Source organism: Mesoplodon densirostris, chromosome 8 (assembly GCF_025265405.1).
Source record: "Mesoplodon densirostris isolate mMesDen1 chromosome 8, mMesDen1 primary haplotype, whole genome shotgun sequence".
Lineage (NCBI taxonomy): Eukaryota > Metazoa > Chordata > Mammalia > Artiodactyla > Ziphiidae > Mesoplodon > Mesoplodon densirostris.
This window is the reverse complement of record NC_082668.1, coordinates 92,338,776-92,360,343: the sequence shown is the minus strand read 5'-3', so window position 1 is coordinate 92,360,343 and position 21,568 is coordinate 92,338,776. Positions and strand designations below refer to the sequence as shown.

The 21,568-nt window shown below is 37.0% G+C and overlaps 1 protein-coding gene across 1 annotated transcript in view; it reads left to right on the top strand.

Moving 5' to 3' along the window:
- The window catches only part of OLA1 (Obg like ATPase 1), a 168,659-nt gene that overhangs the window by 99,447 nt on the left and 47,644 nt on the right, over window positions 1–21,568 (top strand). The window contains exon 5 of the mRNA XM_060106347.1: window positions 2,886–3,061. Within this exon, the coding sequence (XP_059962330.1) occupies window positions 2,886–3,061 (176 nt within the window). The remainder of the gene's footprint in view (window positions 1–2,885; window positions 3,062–21,568) is intronic.

Here is a 21,568-nt window from a genome sequence, read left to right as displayed (position 1 = left end):
GTTGATCACAGGACTATTCAGTTTTTAAGGATAACTTTAATGTTCCCTTCAGTTCATTTTTATCTTAACTTTTGGCACTATTTATTTTTAAAAATAAATTTAAGTTATTTGCATAATATGTTACCACCTCATATACAAATGAATAAAATAGGAACACTAACTTTCAGGCATAGGAACAACAACACAATTCAGTTTCTGTTATCCACTTAATTAAAATTGAGGGCTGGGACTTCCCTGGTGGCACAGTGGTTAAGAATCTGCCTGCCACATAGAGAATGGACTTGAGGACACGGGGAGGGGGAAAGGTAAGCTGGGACAAAGTGAGAGAGTGGCATGGACATGTATACATTACCAAATGTAAAATAGATAGCTAGGGGGCTTCCCTGGTGGCGCAGTGGTTGAGAGTCTGCCTGCCAATGCCGGGGACACGGGTTCGAACCCTGGTCCGGGAGGATCCCACATGCCGCAGAACGACTGGGCCCGTGGCCCACGGCTACTGAGCCTGCGCATCCAGAGCCTGTGCTCCGCAACGAGAGAGGCCGCGATAGTGAGAGGCCCGCGCAACGCGATGAAGAGAGGCCCCCACTTGCCACAACTAGAGAAAGCCCTCGCACAGAAATGAAGACCCAACACAGCCATAAATAAACTAAAAAAAAAAAAAAAAGTCCTGTTCTGAGACACGAGGACATTTAAAAAAAAAAAAAAGATAGCTAGTGGGAAGCAGCCGCATAGCACAGGGAGATCAGCTCCATGCTTTGTGTCCACCTAGAGGGGTGGGATAGGGAGGGTGGGAGGGAGACACAAGAGGGAGGAGATACAGGGATGTATGTATATGTATAGCTGATTCACTTTGTTATACAGCAGAAACTAACACACCATTGTAAAGCAATTATACTCCAATAAAAATGTTAAAAAAAAAAAAAGAATCTGCCTGCCAATGCAGGGGACACGGGTTCGAGCCCTGGTCCGGGAAGATCCCACATGCCGCAGAGCAACTAAGCCCGTGTGCCACAACTACTGAGCACACGTAGTGGGACTGCTGAAGCCTGTGCGCCTAGAGCCCGTGCTTTGCAACAAGAGAAGCCACTGCAATGAGAAGTCCGTGCACCTCAACGAAGAGTAGCCCCCGCTCACCACAACTAGAGGAAGCCCATGCAGAACAATGAAGACCCAACACAGCCAAAAATAAATTAATTTATGAATAAAAAAATAAATTAAAAAATGAGGGCTGAAATTAAGAAATTGCCATTTAAAACCTGCTGATGCATTTACTGTAGGGATGTTGTTGAGGACATCACTATAGTTACTCATTAGCCCCTACATCAAGATGACTATATAAGAAATTTTTCATTCTAAGTGTCATAAAACGTTTTTTATTTCTATAACTGAACTGACCATGTTTCCTTTGTTGATCTGAGTGCCAGGAAACTAACTTTTATTTTCAGTTTTCCTGTTTTATTGTGCTATTTGTGTAAGTTGCCTCATCATGATAAGAAGTAAATAGTATTGTGCTTCTAGGGAAACTTTTTTCATGTTTTTCAGGTATTCAAAAAATTTACCTAAACCATTGTCTGATGTGTTTACTAGTAAGATATAATGTACCTCCTCATTTCTTGCTAATTTTGTTCGTATGAATCAGGTACTATATGACATCGATTGTTTGCCAAGAATACTTAAGTATTATTTTAAATAGTTATATTTAATTGTAATAATTTACTTTTAAAATTATTATTACTGAATATTTCCACGTTAAGATATGAACAGATTAATTATTTTTAATTCTGGGGAATTATATTTAAAAACTTTGCAACCTATAATGAGAATGTCTTGGTGTTTTTGTATGTAAGAATGAGCTGTAGTCACTGTTTTTCTCTTATCAAACTCAATCAAACTGTCTGTCATGATTCCTATGATACCTCTGTCTAAAATAATTGATACTGTATGTTTGAAAGCATCTCATTTTAGGAATATAATCTAATTGGTAATTTTAATTAAATTAACTTGTTTATAAATGTGTTTATTGTTTTGTGGGTATATCATTGCTTTCTGTTTATAATATTTCTTAGTATTTGTTCATTTTTGTGATACTGTTATCTGATAATTTGAGTAAATCCCAGTTGAATTATGTTGCCACGTTATGTCTTCAAAAGGGCATCAAGTCAGTACACATGCTTGAGTAATGTCTGGTTGTTTTACCCTTATGTTTCCAGTTGGCAATTTGAAATTATGGCTTCAACTGCACTTTAAATATGTGATAATAACATGTGTTTCTAATAAGGGCCAGCACCATTTTGTTCAGATAGTGTGAATGGTTGTCACTCATACATGACGAATGCACCTTCATCTGCTTCTTTGATAGTCCCCTAAAAACCATACCCTCAAATCAGGCCGATGAAATTAGCTGCTGTGTAAATTGTGTGTCTGAGTGGTTCATTATCTAATCACCGTCAGAACCACAGTGATAAAGTAGATTGAAGCAGGGAAGAGGTCTGCCAGATGATTTCACCACCCCCCGCCCCAAATCCAGTTTCCCTTGGAAACCCTAATAGTGCAGTTTAGAACTTCAGGCTCTCATGCCTGGAGCACAGTATCTTTTAATGTACCAAACCTGAAAATACCAGTAGTTCTGGAGCATAATTTTCTTTCTTTAAAGATCATAATTTTATTTATTTCAATCAGTTTTTGAAACGTTGAGGCTCTTGAATTACTGTTTTGCCGCTAGTGCCCTAAATAGTACTAAATAGGAAAAAAAATTACTCTGTCCTACTTGTAAGAATTCAGAATAACTTGAATAAGTTGTTAACCTTCTAGGAATCCTGACTCACTCTAATAATGACCTTCTGTGTTATTTGTTTATTGAATTGCTTCCCTTTAATTTATTTTAGGTGCTTTTGAAGATGATGATATCACGCATGTTGAAGGAAGTGTAGATCCTATTCGAGATATAGAAATTATACATGAAGAGCTTCAGCTTAAAGATGAGGAAATGATTGGGCCCATTATAGATAAACTAGAAAAAGTGGCTGTGAGAGGAGGAGATAAAAAACTAAAACCTGAATATGTAAGTAAAATCTACAGCTTCTTTAGATATTTGAGTTCATTTTCCTTGATTAAAGTTTTAAAATAAAGCACATACAATAACTAATATTGTTATGGAATTTTAGGATTCAAGGATCATTTTTGTTAAAAAATTGTTGAGAAACCTTGTTTTCTCTTGGCAGCAAAGGATCGTGGTGACAGGCTGTAATTTAAGGTGTTCTTAGGAAACCATATATAGCAGTAATATTGAGTATTTTATGGTTACTATGTATATCCTCAAGGTTTGGTGTTGGTGATGTGGGGTTTTATGATGAAAACTTACTGGATTTAGATAAAGGACTGAATATGAGTTTTGTGGATTTGGAAGAAGTGATTTACATAAGGAATTGGTCTTCCACAGTGATTGACCGAATGAATGCACCATTAAAGTAGACAGATAATTTTAATCTTTTATGGTGTGAAAACACATGTCATTGTCTTTAATATTCAAATGTGTTTTCTATCACATTGTAGTGAATAATTAGTAATATTGTAGGAAATGTTTCAAAATCTGTTTTGAAGCTTTTAGTTTAAATATCATCAAATTGTCTTTACCTTAAAAAAGCAGCCTTAGTTATATATTTTCTCATTAATTAACATCTTCCACAAACTGTTCTTGATTTTTATGTTTTTTTGTTATAGGAAGAGATTTCTTTCTTTTTAACTTTTCATGTGTTTTTAATATGTTTATTTTTCATTTTCTCATTTTTGGAAACTGATTATCTTTTTGCTTTCTCATTTATTTTTAGTAAGTTTGGAAAACACACCTTTGATTAGGGAACTCTAATAGGAAGAAATCAATTACAGAATCAACCTCTAAGCGTAGGCACACTACCAATAAATTACGGTCGAAAGTGCCTGGTCTTGGAACAGGGAGACCTGTGTTGTGCTACTGATTTCCTTGAGAGTCTGGAGTGAGCCCAAGTCATTTTACTTTTCTTAACATCATAGTTATTTCACTTTTTCCTTATTCAAATAGAATGGAGAATGGAGAAAGGAGAGCGATTTGAGGAAATTGTACAAGATTTAGGATGAAAAAGGGGATTTCACATGTGGATATGAAAGATATCCCTTTCTGTAAAGGGGGAAAACATCGTGAGACAGATGTTGGGATTGAAGGCAATTCCTTTGCCCCAGACAGCATGGTTTCTGATTAGAGTAAAGCCTTATGCAGTCATCCTTTAGTTAATTGAAACTTACTGACATCCATGTATATTTCAGAAGCATTAACTGTCTTCAAAATAAATTTGTCCATCTTGCTTTTACTTAAATGGGGAAAAGAGGCATCACGTTCTTCTGAAATTCTTGGGCTACCATTTCCTGGCCTTTCTTCTCAAAGAAAACTAGAATGCTGAGTGTTATTACTCCTTCTTATTTCCAAAAACTGTGATTATTTCATCATTTTCTTTCCTCATATTAGATTCAGCTGCTTCAGAATAAATTATAGATTCGTGTTTCTCAACCTTTTTTAAAAAAATTATCACTGTCCCTAAGGGAAAAAATTGAATTAAATTTCAATTAATTAAATTTCTCCCTAATGAGAGAAATTAAATACTAACAAGTAAGAATTTGTTGGATAGACTTGAGCTTTGGAGGGCCACAAAATATTTTAATAATGAAGTCTTTTTCACCCCCAAGAACCAATTTTTGCCCCTCTGGGAGTAATATTACCCCTATTGTGAATTCATGCTATAGATTTTCTTGTAGCAAAGCCAATACTGGTAAGTATGGTAAAACAGATGGCTTTTTAGAAATTTTTTTTCAGTTTGTTGTTAGCAAAAATAGGACTCTGGTTGGGTCTGTAACGCAATTTGGAAAGAATTAACATCTTTGCAATATAGAATCTTTCAGTGTAGGAACATCTTATATTTCTATTTATTGAGCCAGGCACTGTTGGGCTCTTTTTATATATGTTATTTAAATCTCACAACCTGCAAGGTATATATTATTATCTCCATGTTAAAACTGAGGAAGGCCAAGTTTCAAGAGGTTTTGTGAATTGCTCAAGATTTCATACTTAGTAAATTGTAGATCAAGTTTTTCAACCATATTAGTCCAATTACAGGGCCAATATGTTGGGTTTTTTTTTTAATGCCTTTAAAAATTGTAAAATATGTCCCAAAAGATGCATTAACCTCATATGTATAGTTTAACAAATAGTTGTGAAACAAATGGGAGTAAAACCTACTTGCAGGTTAAGAAATAGAATATTGTTTAGCACCCCAAAATATCTCCATCACTTACCAGTCTTAAAACTTTCTGTTTTCCCACAGCTAACCATAATCCTGAAATTTATAATAATATCCTTATCGGTATATGTGCCACCTGCAATGATATGAATTATTTTCCTGAGTACAAACTTTATATAAATGGTATCATGTTGTATCTATTTATATGAGCATTTTCATTCAGCATTATTTTGTACAGTTCATTTATGTTGCATTTATCTTTAATTCATTTGTTTTTCTTAATGTAAAATATTTCATTGAAAAAAACACACCATAATTTTAAGATCTATTCTACTGTCAGTGGGCATTTGAATTTTCCCTCAAAGTTTTTTATAATCATGAGCAATGCAGCTGTGAACATTCTTTTACATCCTGATGCATGTAAGGATAGTCTAACTCTTATATTTATTATAGAAGTCAGTAGTATATGTATATCTTCGACTTTACTAGATAACACTGTTTTCCTAGTCTGTGAGAGTTTATCCTGTTGTCAATACTTGGTATTATCAGATTTTTTTCATTTTTGCAGTTTGATAGCTGTGTAATGGTATTTGGTTATGGTTCTCATTTGCAGTTCTCTAGTTATGTAAGATTGGAGACCTTTTAAAATATTGATTGGCCCTTTAGGATTTCCTCTTTTGTGAGGTGCTTATTCTAATTATTTTGCTCATTTTCTATTGGATCAGTGTCTTTTTCTCAATAATTTGTGAAAGTTACTTATATATTTTGGATATTAGTCATCTGCTTTGAATGGATTGCAAATATGTTCTCCCATTCTGTGGCTTTTATTTTTAATCTTTTTAATAGTATCTTTTGATGAACAGGTGTTAATTTTAAGGTTAGTGTTTTCCTGTCTTGTTTAAGAAACTTTCCTACCTTAAGGTCATCAAGATAATCTCTTGTATTCTAAAAGCATTATTGTTTTATCTTTCACACTTAGCTCATTAACCCACCTGGAATTTATTTTTTGTAAGTAGTTTAAGGCAGGCATCCAATTTGATTTTTTTCCCCCATATGGAAAACCTGTTGTTCCAGCACCATTTTAAAAAAAGACCGTCCTGGGCTTCCTTGGTGGCGCAGTGGTTAAGAATCCGCCTGCCAATGCAGGGCACACGGGTTCGAGCCCTGGTCCGGGAAGATCCCACATGCCACAGAGCAACTAAGCCTGCGCACCACAACTACTGAGCCTACGCTCTAGAGCCCACAAGCCACAATTACTGAGCCCACACACCACAACTGTTGAAGCCTGCACACCTAGAGCCCATGCTCTGCAACAAGAGAAGCCACTGCAATGAGAAGCCCGTGCACCACAACAGAGAGTAGCCCCTGCTCACCGCAACTAGAGAAAGCCCGTGCGCAGCAACAAAGACCCAACGCAGCCAAAAATAAATAAATAAAAGACTGTCCTTTCCCTACTCCAGTGAGGTGCCTCCTCTGTCATAAATCAAAGAGCTTTGGCATCTTAGCTCTTTCCTGAGGATCGGCAGATGAGTCTAGGTAAAAGTGGCCAAGAGCAGCAATGGGATCCCAAACCTGCTGAGGTGAAGGTGAGAAGGGAAGATGGAATGAGGCGTTAATATCCCATGGATTCTGTGGTCTTATGTGTGTTCCTTACATCATTTTTATACTTTCCTCATCCCTGCTGTCCCAGTCTCTAGTCTAGATCAGGCACAATTAAAATGTGGTCCTCACACCAGCAGCATCACCATCACCTGGGAGCTTCTTAGAAATGCAGGCTGCAGATCTACTAAATCAAAATCTCTGAGGACGTGTTTTAACAGGCTCTCCTGTTAGGCACGCTACACAAAGTTTGAGGATCACTGCTTTAGAGCAGCCACCAGCCCTCTACCCTCCACCCCAGGGTAGAAGAGTCTTAGGCCTTCCCCTACCCTTTTCTTGGTCTAGTAATGCCTCACTACCTTTTAAAGTCCTTGGTACTATTAAGAAGATAATATTTTTCTCTATTTAGGCCTGCTTTATTGTCTTTATAGGCACAGTTACTCTGAAACACTTAGTTCATTAGTAGTGAAAATGGAGGTCTCCTCGATACAATTTTACCAACAGTTTGCTTGATATCATAATATAACAATCTGACAGTTCATGAGGATAAAGACCAATGTTAAGCAGGAAAAGACATTTTAGAATGAGTTATTTTAAGTAGTTTATTTATTAGTGAATATTTTTTACATTATAACTACTTTTGCCTTTAAAAAAAAGTAAGTTACAAACAACATTTATAGTATAATACGGTTTATGTAAAAAATGGTAGCTGTATTTTTTTATTTTTATTTTTATTTTTTTTGCGGTATGCGGGCCTCTCACTGTTGTGGCCTCTCCCGTTGCGGAGCACAGGCTCTGGACGCGCAGGCCCAGCAGCCATGGCTCACGGGCCCAGCCGCTCTGCGGCACGCGGGATCTTCCCGGACCGGGGCACGAACCCGCGTCCCCTGCATCGGCAGGCGAACTCCCAACCACTGCGCCACCAGGGAAGCCCGAGAGCTGTATTTTTATAAGTGCATCAAAAGAGGTATGGAAATGTGCTCAGTTGTTATGTTTTAACAGTAAACATTTGGAAACTAAAAAAGGTTTTTAACAGTAAAGTGTTTGGAAGGGGATTAGTGGCTGTGAGAGAGTGAGTGATTGGGGTGGGCACTTTGACTATTTACCCTCTATACCTCTCTGTTACTTGACTTTTTTTCATAGCAATGTATTATTAAGTTTTTTAAGAAAAAAAAGGTCTAAGGAAATTATTTCCTTTAGGTGGCCTCCAAAAAAAAAGAGGTAAATGCATATATATTGTCCTTAGCTGTTTCTGACCTATATTCATCAAACTATAATTTTAGCTTTGCACTAGGGAAAGGGTTTTGAAGTTTCTGTCCGAGATTGGAAAAGGAATGTGGTAGGAGATGTGAAACTGGAATAGATGCACACATGAGAAGTCATAGGCTTTAGGATCAATTTCATCTTCACTAACCTGAAAATTTGGATAGGCAATATAATTTATGAAGATTAAGAAGAAGCTCCTTATGTGTTTTCTTAACACTGTGACATTTCGAGTTACAAAGCCATTTTGAGTCATATCTCAAACTCTTTGCCTTTTAATCTAAATTTTGGTTGTGTTTCCTCAGAAGTAGACCTTGAAGCAAGAATTGGAGTGCAGGTAGTTTTCTTGGGAGTTAACTCAGGAGGCACACATCAGGGAGTGGGGAATTAAGAGCAGGAAGGGAAGGAACCCAATACAAAGTTATGTATATGAGCAGGCGGAAAACCCTGAGCAGAAGGGGATCAGCCCTTCCAGGGATCTCTAGAAAACAGTGTAGAAAGTGTCTTGTAGTTTTTCTACTGGAAGGATGAGGAAGCTGGGGTAATTAATTATTAACTAATTTCCATCAGTCATTGATTGTGGGCTGCTCCTCGGAGTGTTAACTACCTGCCTGGCGCCTGATGCCTGTGTGGTCTGAGCATGGCACTTAGGCAGTTGCAGATGCTTACAGTAAGAAGCCATTCAGCATGTACCGGATCTATGAGGGCAAAGGGCATAGGGGCAGGGCACCAACAGTCTCTGCTAACATTTCTTCATCCAGTGTGCATCTAAACTTTGTATCTTAATCATTCTATTTAGTTTTGGTGGTTCTTTAGTATCACAAGTTTAATTTGGTGGTGTTTTATATTCCCTGTTTCTGATTTATCTTTAGTTTTCCTAATACAAAGAGGGTATCTATGTGATTCTGGTACCAACTAGTTCTTGTAGGGGAGTTGTCTGTTTTTAACATTTTGTATTCTCTAACAAATGGTCTAAAGGTATAAAATGTGATTGTCTTCTTTTCTTCAGTTTATGTTTGTAATCTTGACTAACAGAATCAGGGACTTTAATTGGATGTAGATCCTAGGCTATAAAAGCTACTTGGAAGTTATAAGAAAAATAGGTATTTTGTTCACTAGGTATTTACTAATTATTCCTTAATACTTGTTCAAATGTGTCTATTTTCTAGGTGATCTTTCAGAAATTTAACACTCAAGCCTCTCTTCCTATAAAGTTTCCATTTTCTAGATTTGGTTGTTATGTATTTTTATGTAAATAAGCAGGAAAAACGTGAATTAGATATACTCTAGCATAAAACATGAGCCAGCTTTTTAATGCTAAAACAGAATCTTCCTGAGTATAATGTTCATATATTCTGTCATAAAGATACCTTTTATAAAGTGGGTCTTGCTGTTGTGTTAAAACGGAGGCACTAAAGAAGGCAAGAGTGGGATAAACATTTACTATTGGTATTATTAGCTAGGTGTACTAGTTTCCTAGGGCTGCCATAACAAGAATCACAGACTAGATGGCTTAAAATAATAGAAATGTATTCTTTCACGGTTCTGGAGGCTAGAAGTCTGAAATCAAGGTGTTGGCAGGGCCATGCTCCCTCTGAAGCCTCTAGGGGAGAATCGTTTCTTGCTCCTTAAACTCCTGGTAGCCCCAGGCACTCCTTGGTGTGTGGCAGCATAACTCCAATCTCTGCCTCCATGTTCTCATGGCCACCTTCCCTCTGTCCAAATTTCACTCTTCTTATAAGGATACTAGTCGTAATCGGATTAAGGGCCTACGCTACTCCAGATAGGCATCTTTAGCTAATTCCCAGCAAAGGTCCTCCTCTGAGGGATTAGGACTTCAACCTGTCTTTTTGGAGGACACTTTAAGCCATAACAAGGCATCAAGTTCAAGGTTGATTTTAAAGTGTGTATACATTATATTTGGAAAAACAAAATTTGGAAAATGAAGGTAGAAAGCTTTAAGGAAAATTTTATTTTGTATTGATCAAGTATTTGGAAATCATCATACTTAAAAAATATTTATAGAACTAACAGTTACTTAATTAAACAACTAAATAAGGCAACCAGGAATTGTAATTAATGGATCTTTTTTTCCTCTCAGTCTCTCTGAATGAAATAATTAACGTCCACCAAACATATGGCTATTAGCAGATTTCTTCTCATTATTCTTATGGCAGTTTTTAAAGTTGATTTTTTACATAACTTTAAAAAAACATTAAAAATATTTAAATATGTAGCATGTTTTTCACTAAATTCAAAAGATTCAAAAAGTATGCCGTAAAAACATAATTCTCCTACCCACTTCTGTCTTCTCATTTACCCTTTTCTCCTCTTTAGATTCTTATGTATCTTTCCAGAACTAGTCTTACATGACTTAAAAAGATTGTTTCTAAAAGAACAAGATACTAAAAGTACTTAAAGAGACTGAATGGCATTCATTCACCTTTCTCCCCATATCCTCTCTGTTCTCATGGTCTCCAACTCAGTGGACCCAAATTGTTTGAATTGAGTATCAGTATCTTTGACTCCTCTCTCTCATGGTACTATTTATATCCCATCCTGTTGATTTTATCTCCTGAATATTCCTTGTATCTCTTCCTTCCTCCTTATTTTAAAAACTTCTTTAGTTTGGGCCTCATTTATGCTTAAACTGATTTCTTTACCTCCATTCTTGCTTTTGTTCTCCACAATTAGAAACTGCAGATCTCACTATGTTATTCCTTTGATTAAGATACCTCACCATCTTCCTGTAAGATACTGCCAACATAAAGTCCATGGCTTACAAATGTCTTTGTGATCCGACTTTGCCTGACTTACACTTTCTCAGCTCTCCTAACAGTGAACTAAACATTTTGGTTTCACATGAGCTCATTAACTACAACTCTGCCCTTTTGCTGCCCCTTCAGTCCTGTTTCCTAGTCATCCTTTGAGACATAGCCTAAAGCAGAAGCTTCTTACTCTTTAACAAAAACATTTTATTGTGGAAAACTATACATAAAATAAAATGTACCACTTTAATCATTTTAAGTGTACAATTTAGTGGCATTAAGTACATTCACAGTGTTGTACGATCATCACCACTATACATTTCTGGAACTTTTTCACCATCCCAGAATGAAACTCTGTATCCTTTAAATAATAACATACCATTTCCTCCTCCCCCCAGCCCCAGTAACATCTATTCTACTTCCTTTCACTATGGATTTGCCTATTCTAGGGACCTAATGAAAGTGGAACTATACAATTTTTGTCTTTCTGTATCTGGCTTATAGGTCCTCAGTACTCACTATTATTTATTTGAAGACAGCAATTAGGAAGTGCAAAGCTGTTAAAGACTAGCATGATAACACAAAGAATGTATTGTGTTTGGGGCAAGGCTCACAAGGATTAGACTCATTTGAGACCAAACTACTTTAGAATCATCAATTTATATATACCCTGAGGGGAATAAACTCATATAACAACTGATGTTTTGGTGCATACGCTATAGGCATACTTTCCTGGATATTTCTATCTCTCCACTTTCTCCTTGCCTGTCGCCAATGGGACACAGATGGAGAAAATTAACAATAGGACAGGGCTTCCCTGGTGGCACAGTGGTTGAGAGTCTGCCTGCCGATGCAGGGGACGCGGGTTCGTGCCCCGGTCTGGGAGGATCCCATATGCCGCAGAGCGGCTGGGCCCATGAGCCATGGCTGCTGAGCTTGCACGTCCGGAGCCTGTGCTCCACAACAGGAGAGGCCACAACAGTGAGAGGCCCGAGTATCGCAAAAAAAACCCAAAAAACAAAAAACAAAAAAACCCAATAGGACATGTTAGTACCCCCATAAACTCATTATTAGCAACCTCAAGTGGGTCCTCAGCTATATCCAGCTTTCCTAGTTGCTCTCCTGCTCTCTGCTGCAACTGCTTCCCTACTCTCCTCAAACCTCTTCTTTATGTCCATTCCCTGCTTTCATCCATCCCTACCCTTAGCAGACAACCTTGCCTCCTATTTCAAAGATCAAAATAAAAGCCATCAGACATAGGAATTCCCTCATTTTCTCTCTAATTTTCCACTAGCCAAAACCAAAGCCTACTGTTCATTCCTCTTATCTATGGCTAGTTATTCCAATTCTTTGAATCTTATCACTTACTAACTTTCTAGAAATCTTACACTATTAGTCATCCCTTGTTTTTTTCCCCTTTTTTGCTTTTAAGTGATTTTATTGAGGTAAATTAACATAGCATTAAGTTCACCCTTTTCATATATATAATTCAGTGGTTTTTAGTGTATTCACAAAGTTGTATTTCAGTCACCAGTAGTTCCTTCTTTCTTGTATATACAACTTGTCCCTCTCAAACTAGACTGTTTGCATCAACTATTTAAAGATGTCTTTTTTAATCTTAAAAAACACTTCTTACTGAATACCACACTTCTCATCCTTCAATTACCATATTTTCTCTATTCTCCTTCTTTAAAACCTCTTGAAAGAGTTATTTTTTCTACCTCCTAATAACTCAGTTCTGTCTATCTGGTTTATCTGCTCATTTAAACTCAAACAGGTTTCACCAGGGTCATTAGTGGCTTTTGCATTGTTAAATCCAAGGAACATTTTCAGTCATCTTGATTTGTCAGTAGTATTGGACACTGTTGGGTCATTGCCTGAACTACTCTTCCCTTGGATTCCATGACCACATTCTCCTGGTTTCCCTCCTACTTCTCTAGCAACTTCTCAGTTTCTTTTACAGGCTCATCTTCTTATACCTTTGCTATTAAATATTGGCATTACTTAAAGTTGAGTCTTAGACTCTCATCTCGTCTCTCAATTCTCTTTCTATGTGATGCCATCCATATCCATTGATACAATTACTATTTAAATACAAATAGGTTCCAGATTTGTATCTCTAACCCCGATCTGTCCTCTGAACTCCAGGCTAGTATATTTAATTCCTGACTTGACATCTCGTGTGTTTCTCAAAGACAACTCAAAAGTTAGCACATCTGAAATCAAACTCCCTCCCTCAAACCTGATTCTCTTCAGGGTTTCTTAGCTCAGTGAATTGTACCACTGTCTGTTAGATTATGCAAGCAAAAAACTTAATCGTTTTTGACACATTCTCTTTCCATCATTTCTCATATCTAGTCTATCACTGAATTCTGGCAATACGTATGGCAATATACAGATGTAATAATATGCCTATATTTGTGTATATGCATACATATAAAGATAAAGGATAAAACAAATATGGCAAAATGATACTTTAATGAATCTATGTGTACAGACATTCTCTATTATTGTATTTTTTCTTTAAGTTTGAAATTATTTCAAAATAAAAGGTAAAAACAGCAAAATTAAAATGTCTTATGACTTTAATGTATAAGGGTACAGTTAAAATACATGACAATAATAGCACAATGGGGGTGATAATGACATAATTTAAAATGATATAATACTCCAGTTAAAAGACAAAGAGTTTGGCAGTTTCTCAAAGAGTTAAACATAGAATTACCGTGTGACCCAGCAGTTCCACTCCCAGATTGATATTTCCAAAAGAATTGAAAACTGGTGCTCAAACAAATACGTGTACATGCATGTTTATAGCAGCACTATTCACAGTAGCCAGAAGATAGAAGCAGCCCAAATGTCCATCAGGGGTTGAGTAGATAAACAAATTCTGGTATATACATACAATGAATATTACTCAGCCTTAAAAAGTAAATGAATGCAGATGCCAGATGTGGATCAACCTTGAAAATATTATGCTAAGTGAAAGAACCCAGACATAAAGGTCACATATATTGTATGATTCCATATGTGTAAAATATGCAGAGTAGGTAAATTCATAGAGACAGAACTGAAGATTGGTGGTTGCCAGGAGCTAGTGGGAGGGGAGAATGGGGGCAAACTGCTTAATGAGTACACGGTTTTACTTTAAAGTGATTGAAATGCTTTAGAAGTCGATAGAGGTGGTGGTCGCATCGCAGTATGAAGGCTTAGTACTAAATTACTTTAAAATGGTTAATTTTATGTTTATGTGAATTTCATCTCAATAAATTTTTAAAAAATTAGTTAAGACAGAGAATGTCAGATTGGATTTTTAAAACCCACCTCTATGCTGCTTATAAGATACATCTTAAATATGAAGATGTGGAAAAATTGGAAGTAAAGGATGGAGAAATATATACCACCCCTCTCAAAAAAAAAGCTGCTGTATTATAGTAATATCAAAATAGACTTTAAAGGAGTTATAAGGAAGCATTTCATAATGCTAAATGTTCAATCTACCAGGAAGATAAAATAATTTTAAGTTTGTATATACCTAATAACATAACTTCAAAATATATAAAGCAAAAACTGATAGAACTAAAAAGTTTTTTAAAAAAGACCCAAATCGGGCCTCCCTGGTGGCGCAGTGGTTAAGAGTCCGCCTGCCGATGCAGGGGATACGGGTTCGTGCCCCGGTCCGGGAGGATCCCATATGCCGCGGAGCGGCTGGGCCCATGAGCCATGGCCGCTGGGCCTGCGCGTCCGGAGCCTGTGCTCCGCAACGGGAGAGGCCACAACAGTGAGAGGCCCGCGTACCGCAAAAAGAAAAAAAAAAAAAAAAAAAAAAAAGACCCAAATCTACAGTCATGATAGAATATTTTAATACTTCTTTCAGTAGTTGATAGAACAAGCAGACAAAATTTTAGTAAGAATATAGAAAACTGGGCCTCCCTGGTGGCGCAGTGGTTGAGAGTCCGCCTGCCGGTGCAGGGGATACGGGTTCGTGCCCCGGTCCGGGGGGATCCCATATGCCGCGGAGCGGCTGGGCCCGTGAGCCGTGGCCGCTGGGCCTGCGCGTCCGGAGCCTGTGCTCCGCAACGGGAGAGGCCACAACAGTGAGAGGCCCGCATACCGCAAAAAAAAAAAAAAAAAAAAAAAAAGAATATAGAAAACTTAACAATGTGATTAAGGAGTGTGACCCAGTTGACATATAGAATACTGCACCTAACAACCACAAGTGTACATTCTTATCAAGTACCAATTTAACATTTACCAAAATTTTCCACATTATTAGCCATATAGCAAATGAACAAATTTCAAATGATTGAAATCATAAAGAATATGTTATTTGACCACTATGGAATTAAAATCAGCAATCATCTTTCACAGAGTGAAAGAACATATTTGCAGTATCTAATAAAGAACTTGTCTACAGAATATGCAAAGAACTATAAATAAGAAAAAGGCAGCCCAATAGAAAAATAGTCAAAAGACTTGAACAAGTGCTTCATAAGAGATGAAATCCCCCAGTAATCATTAGGGCAATGCAAATTCAGACTATGAGATACTACACACTTACCATTAAGAAAACTGACAGTACCGAGCGTTGGAGGAAATGTGAAGCAAATGGAATTCTCAGACAGTGTTGATGGGAGTGTAAATTAGTACATCTGCTTTTGAAAACTGATCAGCAATGTATATGAAGTTTGAGTAAATGTGTGACCTGAGACTGGCGCAATTCCAGTCTTAGGTATATGCTCAAGAGAAATGCATACATAAATTTACTGAAGTACATGTATAAGACTGTTTATAGAAGCTTTATTTGTAATAGTTTTAAAGTATAAACAACCTCAGTGTCTACCAATAGTAGAATAGGCAAATTGAGGTATATTCCTACAGTGGAATATTACATGGCAAAGAAAGCACACTACGACTATATCTAACAACGTGGATGAATTTCACGAATAATGTTGAATGAAAGAAGCTGGACACAACAATACGTATTTTATGAATCTATTTCCATAAATTTCAATAATGGGCTAATTTGTGGTGTAAAAAAGCCAGGATAGTGCTTATCTCTGGAGAGGAGTGGAACATTGTGACTGCATTACTGGTAGTATTCTGTGTGTTGATCAGGTGGTAGTTACATGCATATGTTCATTCTGTGATACTTCATCAAGCTGTACACTTATGTATGTTACACTGAGTATATGTTATACTTCAGTATAACCCCTTTTCAAGTTTGACCTTCAAACCACTGATTATATTCTGCCATATCAGGTGAATCTCCAACTTGGATTTTTATTTTCCGGCTTTGAGTTTGCTTCCTTAAAAATCTGTCTTAGGGCTTCCCTGGTGGCGCAGTGGTTGAGAGTCCGCCTGCCAATGCAGGGGACACGGGTTCGTGCCCCGGTCTGGGAAGATCCCACATGCCGTGGAGCGGCTGGGCCCGTGAGCCATGGCCGCTGAGCCTATGCGTCTGGAGCCTGTGCTCCGCAACGGGAGAGGCCACAACAGTGAGAGGCCCGCGTACCGCAAAAAAAAAAAAAAAAAATCTGTCTTAGTTCATCAACTCTCTTGACATCTCATCCATTTTTTTCTAACCTCACTCTGTTCTCTATTTGTGGCCTCATGCTCTTGTTTCATAGGCGCTCTTTTTGCATTCTGCCAAGTATGCCAAATAATTCATTGAGAGAGTGGTGTGTGTGTGTGTGTGTGTGTGTGTGTGTGTGTGTGTGTGTGTGTGTGTGTGTGTGTGTGTGTGTGTGATCATTTTCCTCTTCCTTTATGACTCGCCTTATTCAGTAGCCTTTTTATTAAAATCAGATTTGTGGGCTTTTCCTCTTCCCTTTGTCCTTCCCTGAACATGGTGAAATCCATTCAGACTTATTTACAGAAATCATAGGGACAGTTGCCTTCTTCTTAGTAATAGTCAAATCCTCCGCTGAGATCTATACCTCAGAAATGAACGGGTGTCCATCCCGGTTGCCACTTCATAGCCGACGGGCCAGGAACATGGCTGTTTTAAGTTTCCACTGTTTACTTCAGTGAATCACATAACTGAAAACCAACAACTGCCAACATACATTCTAACAGGTGATTGCTAGAATTAACTGATAATTTTAATTCTTAGAGGACATTTCCCCCCCACCCTCCCACACATACTTGCTCAGCCATCAGAGCATTGCTGCCAGGTGTCTGAGTTTGCTTCTCTGTTGCCTGACTCTTTTCTGGAAGTTTTAGTCACTGAAGTATGTAGAAAGATGGTAGTCAGTGATCACTACTCTGGTCTCCATAAACAACAGCATTCATCTAGTAGAGAAACAAATGCTTAATATTCTGATTCAGGAAGATATTTAATTTTAACTTAGAATACAATGGAGGTCTGTTTCATGAGTGAAAGTGTAGTTAGGACTTTTCTCTATTTGGGATGTTTAAAGGGGATATTTGGTTGGAGCAGGAGGAAGCTGTATTAGTGGACTTCTAACCAGACTATTTTGAGCTGGAGGCCTTGCCCCCCATTCTTTTGGTCTGAGTGCATTGTTGGCTGTGTGTGTTAAAGCCACCCAACCAGCATAGGTCAGCTCATCTGGGTGTTAACTTCAGGTATTAGGGTAGTGGGTTTGGCTAGAGAGAAGTACCAGGCTTGGAAGCTATCATTATTGCAGAATAAGAGTGATAAACTGCCAAGCCTATCCAGTTAGCCACCAAATTTTAGGATTACAGATGGTGGGCAGAGGATAGATGAAGTCCTCCCTTCCCCCTCACCCTGTGAATATACCTATATTTTTTTTTCCTATCTTTTTTTTTGTGGTATGCGGGCCTCTCACTGTTGTGGCCTCCCCCGTTGCGGAGCACAGGCTCCGGACGCGCAGGCTCCGGATGCGCAGGCCCAGCGGCCACGGCTCACGGGCCCAGCCGCTCCGCGGCATATGGGATCCTCCCAGACCGGGGCACGAACCCGTATCCCCCGCATCGGCAGGCGGACTCTCAACCACTGCGCCACCAGGGAGGCCCCTTTTTTTCCTATCTTAAAGATGATATTTATTGGTTAAAAATAAATAAAACAGCATTATATTTTTTAAAAAGAAGGCAGAAAGGGAAAGTCTCTCTGGAATCCAATCTTCCTGATTTCTATTGCTACCAATTTGTTAAGGCATCTATCCAGTTTCATTTTATGAGTACATTTATTTATATGTATTATATATAGTGTCAGAACCACAAATGGAATCACATTGTGCATTCTGCCATAAATAATAATACTTAATATCTATGGAATATTTACTATGTACCTGGAACTGTGGCAGTTACTTTACATGTATTTTCTCATTTAATCCTCACAATCACCATATATTGAATTGGAGTTAGTATCTCAATTTTACAGAAACAAACTTAGGTTAAGTAGCTGCCCCAAAGTTACACAGCTACAAAGTGGTAGAGCCAGGACTTGAGCCCAAATCTGTTTGACAACAAAATCCATATTCTTAACTTTTTTCCATTGTTTTGAACCTGCTTTTTTTACTTAGCAATGTATTTTGAACATTTTCCCATGCAAATATATATACAGATATGTCTTGTCTTAATGGTTAAAAACTGTTGTGTTGTATGGATGTCCCATAATTTATTAACGAATCTCCAGTTTATGGGTTTTTAGGTTGCTTCTAATCTATACCTCTCTTCTTGTGCTAGTATCACACTGTTCCAATTACTGTAGCTTTATGATTTATTTAAATATATAGTAAAGCAAGCTACATATTTTTCTCTCTAAACATATTTAACTCTCAAGCAATTCATTCTTTTAGAATAATGATATATTTAATTTGTAATGTTTTCCAACAACCCTGTTATTATTTTAACTGTAATTGTGTTAGATAAACATTATAGTGGCTAGAATTTTTATCAGCACGGTTTTGATAAGAATAGATGAATTTTGAGTGCAGAGTCTGGCTGAAGCAGGTTTTAGGTCAGTGTCTCTGGACCTCAAGTATGGGAGTCCATGAACCTAGAATATATACTTAAATTGGCTGTCGTTGGAGCATTTGAGTATTGCCATGGAGTCACTCATAACCATGGTTCTTGGATTTTTGGATCATGAATCCTTTTTAAAAGCATTTGGAAGATATGTACCATTATCCCTCAAATGCACATAAACATAGAACTTCACATACCATTTCAGGGTATTAGGAAACTCCTGAAATCCATTTATGGATCATGGATTAATAATTTCTGCTATGGGAACTAGAGAATACCAAAATAGAGAAGTCAAGTAGTCTTAGAAAGTCTTTATGGGTTGTATAACATAACGAGGTTATGTTAGTGTTTGCAAAGAAAATATTATTTTTGTGGTTCATGGATTGACAATCAGATATTTTACCCACATAGAAAGAATATAGAATTTTCCTGATGACGTTGGAATGAGAATGAGGACTTTGAATAACAGCCTTGGGAATGCTAGGCTAAACAGGAGTAGTTAGAAAGGCAGTGAGGAAGACAGGCCAGGGTGATTGGACAGAACATGAATTTTCAAGTCACTTAGACCTGAATTTGAATCTCAGCTCTGCCCCTTACTGGCAATAGGAATTTAGGCAAATCATACATCCTCTCTGAGTCTAAATACATTATAGCTGCTGTTAACAACAGTAATAAAATATATCAAGAACATAGAGCATTTCTAAAGTTAAATGTGAGGCTATCATCAATAAGAGTCACGGCAGAAGAGCAAAGTATTCAAGGTGAGTTTGGATTAAGTTTTTCTGGAGTTAAAAGGTAGTTGTTCAGCAAAAGCTAGTCCTTATAGAATGTTAAGGCTAGAAGCCTGAATTGAGATTTCACTAAGAGAGCCAGTATTGCTGGTAACCATCAGAAATTTGAAGAAAAGGACTAATGAACAATTATTCCAGTTGGAGATGTGTGCTTTAAAGAAGTACTCAAGAGACTATATTGGCATTTTGTAGATCACTAGTATTTAATCTTTCAACAATCATAAAAACAATGACAAAACTCATATTTATCGAGAGCTTACTCTGTGCCAAGAACTATGCTAAACACCTTATATGCATTATCTCTTTTGATCTTTACAACAACCCCCAGGAGGGGGTTGATCTTTACAACAAACCCCAGGAGGTAGATAGCATCATTATCTGCATTTTATTAATGAAGTAATAGGTCATAGACCTGGTAAGTGGTGGATCTAGGATTTATTCCCACATTTAAGCATAAAGTGTTTACCTCAAGTTAGATACTCATGTTGTTGCAATATAACCAAAAAAGTTCAAATGACCAGGAATTTTTGCATAATCTTCATCATGTACAGAATTTATTTTGGAAATGAGGAACTTGTTAAAGTTATCAGAACAGTCCTCCTCCTACATCTGTATTTCTATATAACGATGTTACTAAAGACATACAAAATTCTAAAGTAACTTCTGATGCATCAAGCATTAGTGTTTCTATTTTATGCTTTTATTGTATTCTAATTCGTTAAAAGTAGGTTAAGTTATGTATTAGGTTGTTTTTTCAGTTAACCAAATTCAATTAAATGGAATATTGTTTTAACTATAATTATTAATATATGTGTTTATATATACAAGCATAGGAGAAATTCAGTCAATCCATTAAGTATTTTATACAAGTAAGTTCAAATGTTTTCTTTCATTTGATCAGCAGTTTTTCAGATAAGGAACGTAGCATCTTTAATTTTGCTAAAACTAAATATTTTTACTTTATGTAAGAAAGACAGCACTTTGCAGCTATACCATATAATGATCATTTACATAAGATAATCTTGTCTGAGAGCAATCTATTTTTGATTTGTCTTAAGTAAAACTGGCATCTTAATAATCTAAGGTGTCTTTTCTTGGCTTTTAAATCTTTGGTAGGGATAATTAAGAGAGTACTGAGTATAAAATAAAATATTTTAAGTTTTAAAATATTTTTACTTTAAACTGTTTAAAAACTTGGTTATAATCTTTAAATTTTTCTAAAAGGATTTGAATGTGGCTTTAGTGAATATACTTCTTTAGAACTTTAATTATGAATTAATTCTCTTTATCTACAATTTGAGTGCTCCTGATTTGTAATATAATATGGTGGTGTGAAGGGGGAAAGAAACTAACGCCAAAAAGATTTTGTGATAGGATCTCTATTTCTGAAGTGGTGCTTTAGTTAATTTAAAATGAAACTGAAATACTGAAATTCCTTCACTAGCAATCAGCATTTATTGAGGCCCTTTGGTTTTCTGAAAATGTTTATAGTTAAAAGTATCTTACACTTTTTATATGACTAAGATTTAATTTCCTTCCTTATTTTTGGTTTGGCTTTCCTTTGTCTATTTTCTTTTCTTTTTTTAATTGAAAAAAACTAATGGAACCAAATGTAAGATGGTACCACTGTTTTCTCCTTCTTTTGTATAATCTTGTTGCGTGTCTCCACATAAGCTGTTCTGGCCTCTCATCATAGTAACCAGCTGGGCCATTTCACCTGCTGGAGCCATTAAAGAGGACTCTCTCCCCCTAGATTAATCCCCTCCGACATTAGTTTTTTGCACTGACAACTGGAGCAGGCATTCAGAATTTGCAGGTGGCCAGTGTGACGCACATAATTGCCTACAATTTTAGGCAATGAATAAAAATGGTCTACATTACTTGTCAAAGGTTGTATATGCAGTGCCAAGTGAGATCTATGGGAAGC